Source organism: Lepidochelys kempii, chromosome 11 (genome assembly GCF_965140285.1).
Source record: "Lepidochelys kempii isolate rLepKem1 chromosome 11, rLepKem1.hap1, whole genome shotgun sequence".
NCBI classification, from domain to species: domain Eukaryota; kingdom Metazoa; phylum Chordata; order Testudines; family Cheloniidae; genus Lepidochelys; species Lepidochelys kempii.
In genome coordinates, this window is record NC_136390.1 from 10,039,244 (window position 1) to 10,049,994 (window position 10,751).

At 46.9% G+C, this 10,751-nt stretch overlaps 1 protein-coding gene across 1 annotated transcript; it reads right to left on the reverse strand.

Moving 5' to 3' along the window:
- Positions 1-1,380: 1,380 nt before the first annotated feature.
- Positions 1,381-3,449, reverse strand: LOC140895252 (uncharacterized). The gene is made up of 2 exons (XM_073304690.2): positions 2,723-3,449; positions 1,381-2,134 (listed from the first exon to the last, which is right to left on the reverse strand). Exons 1-2 carry the CDS (start codon positions 3,303-3,305, stop codon positions 1,593-1,595), a joined length of 1,125 nt encoding a protein of 374 aa, XP_073160791.2. The 5' UTR covers positions 3,306-3,449; the 3' UTR covers positions 1,381-1,592.
- Positions 3,450-10,751: the final 7,302 nt, after the last annotated feature.

The window sequence follows — 10,751 nt, forward strand, 5'->3', positions numbered from 1 at the left end:
CCGCGCCTTTTTTCTGTGCGGACGCCATACCAAGGCAAGCATGGAGGCCGCTGAGCTCATTTTGGCAATTAGGAGCACATTAAACACCACACGCATTATCCAGCAGTATATGCAGCACCAGAACATGGCAACGCGATACCGGGCGAGGAGGCGACGTCAGCGCGGTCCCGTGAGTGATCAGGACATGGACACAGATTTCTCTGAAAGTATGGGCCCTGCCAATGCATGCATCATGGTGCTAATGGGGCAGGTTCATGCTGTGGAACGCCGATTCTGGGCTCGGGAAACAAGCACAGACTGGTGGGACCGCATAGTGTTGCAGGTCTGGGACGATTCCCAGTGGCTGCGAAACTTTCACATGCGTAAGGGCACTTTCATGGAACTTTGTGACTTGCTTTCCCCTGCCCTGAAGTGCATGAATACCAGGATGAGAGCAGCCCTCACAGTTGAGAAGCGAGTGGCGATAGCCCTGTGGAAGCTTGCAACGCCAGACAGCTACCGGTCAGTTGGGAATCAATTTGGAGTGGGCAAATCTACTGTGGGGGCTGCTGTGATGCAAGTAGCTCACACAATCAAAGATCTGCTGATATCAAGGGTAGTGACCCTGGGAAATGTGCAGGTCATAGTGGATGGCTTTGCTGCAATGGGATTCCCTAACTGTGGTGGGGCTATAGACGGAACCCATATCCCTATCTTGGCACCAGAGCACCAAGCCGGCGAGTACATAAACCGCAAGGGGTACTTTTCGATAGTGCTGCAAGCTCTGGTGGATCACAAGGGACGTTTCACCAACATCAACGTGGGATGGCCGGGAAAGGTGCATGACGCTCGCATCTTCAGGAACTCTGGTCTGTTTCAAAAGCTGCAGGAAGGGACTTTCTTCCCAGACCAGAAAATAACTGTTGGGGATGTTGAAATGCCTATATGTATCCTTGGGGACCCAGCCTACCCCTTAATGCCATGGCTCATGAAGCCGTACACAGGCAGCCTGGACAGTGGTCAGGAGCTGTTCAACTACAGGCTGAGCAAGTGCAGAATGGTGGTAGAATGTGCATTTGGACGTTTAAAGGCGCGCTGGCGCAGTTTACTGACTCGCTTAGACCTCAGCGAAACCAATATTCCCACTGTTATTACTGCTTGCTGTGTGCTCCACAATATCTGTGAGAGTAAGGGGGAGACGTTTATGGTGGGGTGGGAGGCTGAGGCAAATCGCCTAGCTGCTGGTTACGCGCAGCCAGACACCAGGGCGGTTAGAAGAGCTCAGGAGGGCGCGGTACGCATCAGAGAAGCTTTGAAAACCAGTTTCATGACTGGCCAGGCTACAGTGTGAAAGTTCTGTTTGTTTCTCCTTGATGAAACCCCCCACCCCTTGGTTCACTCTACTTCCCTGTAAGCTAACCACCCTCCCCTCCTCCCTTTAATCACCGCTTGCAGAGGCAATAAAGTCATTGCTGCTTCACAGTCATGCATTCGTTATTCATTCATCACACAAATAGGGAGATGACTACCAAGGTATCCCAGGAGGGGTGGTGGAGGAGGGAAGGAAAATGCCACACAGCACTTTAAGCACAGCACTTTAAAAGTTTACAACTTTAAAATTTATTGAATGACAGCCTTCTTTTTTTTGGGCAATCCTCTGTTGTGGAGTGGCTGGTTGGCCGGAGGCCCCCCCACCGCGTTCTTGGGCGTCTGGGTGTGGAGGCTATGGAACTTGGGGAGGAGGGCGGTTGGTTACAGAGGGGCAGCAGTGGCAGTCTGTGCTCCAGCTGCCTTTGCTGCAGCTCAACCATACACTGGAGCATTCTGGTTTGGTCCTGCAGCAGCCTCAGCATTGAATCCTGCCTCCTCTCATCACGCTGCCGCCACATTTGAGCTTCAGCCCTGTCTTCAGCCCGCCACTTACTCTCTTCAGCCCGCCACTTACTCTCTTCAGCCCTCCACCTCTCCTCCCGGTCATTTTGTGCTTTCCTGCACTCTGACATTATTTGCCTCCACGCATTCGTCTGTGCTCTGTCAGTGTGGGAGGACAGCATGAGCTTGGAGAACATTTCATCGCGAGTGCGTTTTTTTTTCTTTCTAATCTTCACTAGCCTCTGGGAAGGAGAAGATCCTGTGATCATTGAAACACATGCAGCTGGTGGAGAAAAAAAAAGGGACAGCGGTATTTAAAAAGACACATTTTATAAAACAGTGGCTACAGTCTTTCAGGGTAAACCTTGCTGTTAACATTACATACATAGCACATGTGCTTTCGTTACAAGGTCGCATTTTGCCTCCTCCCACCGCGTGACTACCCCCTCAACCTTCCCCCCTCCCTGTGGCTAACATCGGGGAACATTTCTGTTCAGCCACAGGCAAACAGCCCAGCAGGAATGGGCTATACTGAGTGTCCCTGAAGAAAAGCACCCTATTTCAACCAGGTGACCATGAATTATATCTCACTCTCCTGAGGATAACACAGAGAGAGAAAGAACGGATTTTGGTTGAATGCCAGCAAACATACACTGCAATGCTTTGTTCTACAGTGATTCCCGAGTATGTGTTACTGGCCTGGAGTGATAAAAGTGTCCTACCATGAAGGACGAAATAAGGCTGCCCTCCCCAGAAACCTTTTGCAAAGGCTTTAGGACTACATCTAGGAGAACCGCAAATGCCAGGGCAAAGTAATCCTTTCACATGCTTGCTTTTAAACCATGTATAGCATTTTAAAAGGTACACTCACCAGAGGTCCCTTCTCCGCCTGCTGGGTCCAGGAGGCAGCCTTGGGTGGGTTCGGGGGGTACTGGCTCCAGGTCTAGGGTGAGAAACAGTTCCTGGCTGTCGGGAAAACCGGTTTCTCCGCTTGCTTGCTGTGAGCTATCTACAACCTCCTCCTCATCATCATCTTCTTCGTCCCCAAAACCTGCTTCCCTATTGCCTCCATCTCCATTGAAGGAGTCAAACAACACGGCTGGGGTAGTGGTGGCTGAACCCCCTAAAATGGCATGCAGCTCATCATAGAAGCGGCATGTTTGGGGCTCTGACCCAGAGCGGCTGTTCGCCTCTCTGGTTTTCTGGTAGGCTTGCCTCAGCTCCTTCAGTTTCACGCGGCACTGCTTCGGGTCCCTGTTATGGCCTCTGTCCTTCATGCCCTGGGAGATTTTCACAAAGGTTTTGGCATTTCGAAAACTGGAACGGAGTTCTGATAGCACGGATTCCTCTCCCCAAACAGCGATCAGATCCCATACCTCCCGTTCGGTCCATGCTGGAGCTCTTTTGCGATTCTGGGACTCCATCATGGTCACCTGTGCTGATGAGCTCTGCATGGTCACCTGCAGCTTGCCACGCTGGCCAAACAGGAAATGAGATTCAAAAGTTCGCGGTTCTTTTCCTGTCTACCTGGCCAGTGCATCTGAGTTGAGAGTGCTGTCCAGAGCGGTCAGAATGGAGCACTCTGGGATAGCTCCCGGAGGCCAATACCATCGAATTGTGTCCACAGTACCCCAAATTCGAGCTGGGAACGTCGATTTAAGCGCTAATCCACTTGTCAGGGGTGGAGTAAGGAAATCGATTTTAAGAGCCCTTTAAGTCGAAATAAAGGGCTTCACTGTGTGGACAGGTGCAGGTTTAAATCGATTTAACGTTGCTAAATTCGACCTAAAGTCCTAGTGTAGACCAGGGCTTAGTGTACTTTCTATGCCATTAGATATATAGGTTCTTATAGCAAGCTCATCACCATAGTATCTGTTCTCCTTCCACTAGTGCATTAAGCAACATGACTGCACGTCTGTCACACATTGTTTGTTCTCTCATCCTCACCACAGGGGTAGAAGAGTTGTGCAGGGGGAAAATCTTGTTTTGGTAGGATTGTTGTTGTTTTGTTTTTACAATAAATAAATAAATATAAATATATCTGTTCTGTGTTTCTATTAGAGAAGGCTGGTGAAAGAAATGCACCTTGCACTTGGAGGGGGAGGTGAGGCGGTTTGTAGTGGTCCTTAGTTTGGAGGGGGGAGTCATTTCACAGTCTCAGACAGTGCCCTCCCCACCCCCCTGAAGGTTCTGTATCCTGCACAGACACGCTGTACCCTTACTATAGGGAGTTCCACTGTGCCAGAGGAGGGGAGTTGTTGAGCAGTCTTTGTCCCAGAGCTTTAGATGATCTTTCCTGGGCCCAGGCCATGGAGTGTTTTGAAAATAAGGAGTGAGACCATGAACTTGTTTTGAAATTCCCTGGGGAGCCAGTGTTGAGAGCAGAGGACAGGTGTGATGCACCCATGGGTGGCTTGTGTTGCTAAGGACATGCACTACTGTGTTTTGTACTGGTTGGAGTTTCCTAAGAGTTGAAGGTTTCATGCCCAGGTATATCACAATACTGTAGGCCAGTCTAAAGGTGACAAAGGCAGAAATAACTGAGGACAGGCTTTCATCTGCTAGGATGGGATGGAGTATCCTAGCCACTCCTACTACACAAGCCTTCAGGCCAAAAGGACTCAGTCTTGAGTGCCTTCTATCAATGCTGAACACCCTCCAGTTCCACTGAGGGCCCATCTTAGGCTCTTCGCATCACCGTTGTATCTGAAAGCCACACAATCTTTAATGTGTTTATCCTGTGAGGTAGGGCAATGCTATTATACCCATTTTACAGATGAGGAACTGAGACACCCAGAAGCTAAAGCCTAGATCCCCATATAAATCAAGAGAGTTAGGCACTGAAATATCTTTGAGGCTCTCAGGCTAAGATACTTGCTTAAGGTTACATGGAGCATGTGGTGGAGAAGGGATGTGAAGCTGGGTTTCTCAAGTCCTAGACCAGTGCCCTAACCACTAGGCAACTCTTTCTCTCACAGGCTAAAAAGATCACTTCTTTAGGTGTCTGGCTGAAAGAGACCCTTTTGGCCTACAAACGTGGGGTCCTATTCTTCCATTTCAGGGTGACTCAGTCCCAGTATCTTCAATGCGAGTGACTCATATCTCATGGGAGCAAATAGGTCTACATTCTTCACTGGTCCTGTGCTGCCAACTCTCATGATTTTATTGCAAGTCTTGTTATTTGGTATTTTTCCTGAAGCCTCAGCTACTGGAGTCATGTGATTGTGGGAGAATCTCAGCTTTCATTAAAAAAAATCTGACCCTTTTGGTTGAAAATCTGAAGCCTAGTGGTTTGAAACACAGAAGGAAAATAAAAAGACCCCAAATATGTCATGAATTTTAAGCTTATTTCATGATTTTTGAATGCTTTGTGTTTCATGTACCACATGCTGGGTAATAACATTAGGACTTCATGTTTCTTAAACTAAACTTTATTAAAGCAATTATTTACAGAGACGTTGCAACTGCAGTTAGCATTCAAGTCATGCGCACACAGGCAGACTTCCTGGCCCCTTCTCCAAATCTTCCCTCATGCAGCCTGTGCTTCTCCCCACAGGTTCCCTGCTGGTTGCTACACTTGGCAATGGTAATACCGCAATAATATACAGAACATTTGCTTTGTCAACGTGGGTTTGTGATTCAGTGCCAGATTCATTGCCAGGAAGGACAGAAAAAAGGGAGTCAGAGAATAAGGAAAAAAACGTACAAAACTGCTGTCATCACTGGCACTAGTTAACCCCCATATTGGCCGAGGTCTGGAAAACTGGTTCCTCTTTTATCTTAGGCATGCTAGTGGGGCATTGTGGGAAATCTTGCACTACCCCCTTCTTTGCTATACCACCGAATCCTCTTTCCAGATTTAGTCACTCCCACCACCGTCAGCTGCATTAAATTAACTTCGCTTTTCTTTTCTTCTTAATTTGAAACATTTATCCCCCAACCTTTATCTGGGTTCAGGCAGGAGGTTGGCCAAGCTTTCCCAGCTGCGTGCACGCTGCTGGCTCTCTGATGAATGCTGTGCAGCCAATGCAGCCATCTGGCTCCAGAGAGAAATGGCATAACAAATGAAGCTGTGCGTGCGTAAGTGAAATACTGATGAAGAGGATCCTTATTGGACCGAGTGCTAATTAAATAAAAGCTGTGTCAACTCATAGCTGACAAGATCTAATTGCTCTCAAGCTGATTTTTAAAGGGGTCGGATTAATAGACAGATAAAAGAAAACAGCCTGGGTTTGCTCCAGGAACAGATCTTGTTAAATAAGCCTTCCAACTACACATAGGTATGTAATACTTTTCTCTGGGGAACAGGGACAGAAAAGGAGAATTTCTTTGCTTCATGTTGTCTGCCTAACAGCACTGCGAGATGCACACAAGGAGATGCTGCTAGGATGGGAATAATAGCTGTTTATAAGAGGAGGAGGGATGTACAATCTTAGCTCAGGCCGGGAATTCTTGAGTTCAAATCCTCACTCTGACTCTGACTCCCACCCTGGCCTTGGGCAAGTCACTAATAGTCATTCTATGCCTCAGTTTCCCCACATGTAAAAGGGGATGATAATAATAATGGGCTACGTCACAGGGGTGTTGTGGGAGTTGATTGCACCTGGCACAAAAATGAGGGGAGAAGAAACAAGGAGCCTTCATCCTCCACTTGTGCCCTTGTGCAGGGAATGAGTAAAAGGAGTACATGGGTTGGACTGTGCTCCCATAGGCTGAGCACCCTCAACTCCAATTCTAGTCAATCTAGGGATCAGGCTCCATGAGTCTAGCAGCATCTGCCTAGTGAACATTAAGTGGGTGGTGTGGGGCCATGATTCACCCCTTCCTTGCACCAGCCAGGATGTGGGACAGTGAATGCTACACTCTGTACAAGTGTATCACAACAGCTGTGCTTTCCCTGTGCTCCTGGAGGCAGTGTTTTTCAAGGAGCTCCCATTGGGGTAGGGTGGGGGCTATGCAGACACAGTCCAGCCCTTCATGTTTGCAAAGCACTTTGAAGATGAAAAGCCCTAGGCAATCGCGTATTATGTCTTAGCTGCTAGCAAGCTTTGCAGACAACTCTCTTGCTATTGCAAGCCCTCTAACTTCCCATAAGCAATTATAAACCCTAGTTTAAACAGAGCTGCAACTCTTGGATCCCTTGTGAAGGTGTGTGTGGTAGGTAAAAAAGGAGAGTTCATCTAATCCGGGAACCTAGTGACCCTGCAGAACAGTGTGAGAATCTGGACTTTTGGCTTAAACGTCCACTAAGGACTTAAATAAGTGGCTCCCACCAGAGGGCAGGGGCAGAGGGTGGGTTTGTCTCTCATAGAGTTGTTACCAGCCATTGGCAAAGGATGGAGAGCCACAAAACTGCTCCTGTTCCTGGTCTCTGGTCTTCTGCTGATGTAAACGCATTGAGGGATGTGCCAGGAGCAGCCCATAAACTATTGCCCTGGTTCCCATGGTGCACCAGGCACTTATAAGAACATAAGAACGACGATACTGGGTCAGACCAAAGGTCCATGTAGCCCAGTATTCTGTCTTAGACAGTGGCCAATGCCAAGTGCCCCACAGGGAATGAACAGGTAATCATCAAGTGATCCATTCCCTGTTGCTCATTCCCAGCTTCTGGCAAACAGAGGCTAGGGACACCATCCCTGCCCACCCTAGCTAATAGCCATTGATGGACCTATCCTCCAGGAATTTATCTAGTTCTTTTTTGAACCCTGTAATAGTCTTGGACTTCACAACATCCCATTGCAAAGAGTTCCACAGATTGACTGTGCGTTGTGTGAAGAAATACTTCCTTTTGTTTGTTTTAAATCTGCTGCCTATTAATTTCATTTGGTGACCCCCTAGTTCGTGTGTTATGAGAAGGAGTCAATAACACTTCCTTACTTCCTCCACACCAGTCATGATTTTATAGACCTCTATCATATCCCCCCTTTGTCGTCTTTTTTCCAAGCTGAAAAGTCCGAGTCTTATTAATCTCTTCTCATACGGAAGTCGTTCCATACTCCTCATCATTTTTGTTGCCCTTTTCTGAACCTTTTCAATTTTTTGAGATGGGGCGACCATATCTGCACGCAGTATTCAAGATGTGGGTGTACCATGGATTTATATAGAGGCAATATGATATTTTCTGTCTTATTGTCTATCCCTTTCTTAATGATTCCCAACATTCTGTTCACTTTTTTGACGGCCGCTGCACATTGAGTGGATGTTTTCAGAGAACTATCCACAATGACTCCAAGATCTCTTTCTTGAGTGGTGACAGCTAATTTAGACCCCATCATTTTATATGTATAGTTGGGATTATGTTTTCCAATGTGCATTACTTTGCATTTATCAACATTGAATTTCATCTGCCATTTTATTACCCAGTCACCTAGTTCTGAGAGATTCTTCTGTAGCTCTTCGCAGTCTGCCTGGGACTTAACTATCTTGAGTAGTTTTGTGTCATCTGCAAATTTTGCCACCTCACTGTTTACCCCTTTATCAAGATCATTTATGAATATGTTGAATAGGACTGGTCCCAGTACAGACCCCTGGGGTCACCACTATTTACCTCTCTCCATTCTGAAAACTGACCATTTATTCCTTCCCTTTGTTACCTATCTTTTAACCAGTTACCAATCCATGGGAGGGCCTTCCCTCTTATCCCATGACAGCTTACTTTGCTTAGAAGCCCTTGGTGAGGGACCTTGTCAAAGGCTTTCTGAAGTTCTAAGTACACTATATCCACTGGATCCCCCTTGTCCACATGCTTGTTGGCCCCCTCAAAGAATTCTAGCAGATTGGTGAGGCATGATTTCCATTTACAAAAACCACGTTGACTCTTCCCCAACAAATTATGTTCATCTATGTGTCTGACAATTTTGTTCTTGACTATAGTTTCAACCAGTTTGCCCAGTACTGAAGTCAGGCTTACTGGCCTGTAATTGCCGGGATCACCTCTGGAGCCCTTTTTAAAAATTGGCATCATATTAGCTATCCTCCAGTCATTTGGTACAGCAGCTGATTTAAATGATAGGTTACAGACTACAGTTAAAAGAAAAGGAGTACTTGTGGCACCTTAGAGACTAACAAATTTATCTGAGCATAAGCTTTTGTGAGCTACAGCTCACTTCATTGGATGCATGTAGTGGAAAATACCTTACCTGATCTCTCTTATTCCAGTGTATATGGTAACACCCATTGTTTCATGTTCGCTGTGTATATAAAATCTCCCCACTGTATTTTCCACTGAACGCATCCGATGAAGTGAGCTGTAGCTCACAAAAGCTTATGCTCAAATAAATTTGTTAGTCTCTAAGGTGCCACAAGTACTCCTTTTCTTTTTGCGGATACAGACTAACATGGCCGCTACTCTGAAGACGACAGTTAGTAGTTCTGCAATTTCACATTTGAGTTCCTTCAGAACTCTTGGGTGAATACCATCTGGTCCTGGTGACTTATTACTGTTTAGTTTATCAATTTGTTCCAAAACCTACTCTAATGACACTTCAATCTGGGACAGTTCCTCAGATTTGTCACCTAAAAAGAATGGCTCAGGTTTGGGAATCTCCCTCACATCCTCAGCCGTCAAAATTGATGCAAAGAATTAATTTAGTCTCTCCACAATGGTCTTATCGTCCTTGAGTGCTCCTTTAGCTTCTTGATCATCCAGTGGCCCCACTGGTTGTTTAGCAGGCTTCCTGCTTCTGATATACACCTCTACCCCGATATAACACGACCCGATATAAGACAAATTCGGATATAACGCAGAAAAGCAGCGCTCTGGGGGGTGGGGCTGCGCACTCTGGCTGATCAGCACTTCAGCATGTCTGGCTCCGACATGCTGCTCTGAGCGGCGTGTTAAGGGTGCCGGGCCTGGGCCGAGGGGTTGGATAAGGGGCAGAGGGTCTCGGGGAGTGGTCAGGGGACAGGGAGCGGGGGGGTTGGATGGTTCGGAGGTTCTGGGGGCAGGGCAATCAGGGGATGGGGAACGGGGGCGTTGGATAGGGCATGGGAGTCCGGGGGGGCCTATCAGGGGATGGGGGAGTGGATGGGGGGTGGATGGGATGGCAGTCAGGGGAGAGGGAGCAGGGGAGTTGGGTAGTGGGTGGGGTCCTGGGGGTGGTTAGGGGCAGGGGTCTCTGGAGGGGGTAGTCAGGGGACAAGGAGCGGGGGGGTTGGATGGGTCGGGGGTTTTGAGGGGTCAGTGGAGGGCGGGAAGTGACTATTAATAACGGAAATGCTCGAGGCCAAAGCAAGTTCGATATAATGTGGTTTCACCTTTAATGCAGTAAGATTTTTTTGGCTCCCGAGGACCGCGTTATATCGAGGTAGAGGTGTATTTAAAAAAATTGCTGTTACTTTTTAAGTCTTCGGATAACTCGTCTTCAAATTCTTTTATGGCTTTCCTAATTATATTTTTACACTTCATTTGCCAGAGTTTGTGCTCCTTTCTATTTTCCTCACTGGGATTTAACTTCACTTTTTAAAGGATGCCTTTTTGCCTATCATTGCTTCTTTTACTTTATTGTCGAGCCATGGTGGCACTTTTTTGGTTCTCTTACTGTGTTTTTTAATTTGGGATATACATTTAAGTTGAGCCTCTATTATGGTGTCTTAAAAAAGTTTCCATGCAGCTTGCAGGGATTTCACTTTTGGTGCTGTACCTTATAATTTCTATTTCACTAACATCCTCATTTTTGTGTAGTCCCCCTTTCTGAAATTAAATGCTACAGTGTTGGGCTGCTGTGGTGGTTTCCCCGCCACAGGGATGTTAAATTTAATTATATTATGGTCACTATTACCAAGGGGTCCAGCTATATTCACCTCTTGGACCAGATCCTGTGCTCCACTTAGGACTAAATCAAGAATTGCCTCTCCTCTTGTAAAAAGAAAAGGAGTACTTGTGGCCACTTAGAGAC

Coding starts and splice junctions, on each gene's coding strand:
- LOC140895252 (XM_073304690.2), bottom strand. CDS start 3,305: ATGCAGAGCTCATCAGCACAGGTGACCATGATGGAGTCCCAGAATCGC. Junction 2,135..2,722: donor AGGCGGAGAAGGGACCTCTG/GTGAGTGTACCT, acceptor TTTCTCCACCAG/CTGCATGTGTTTCAATGATC.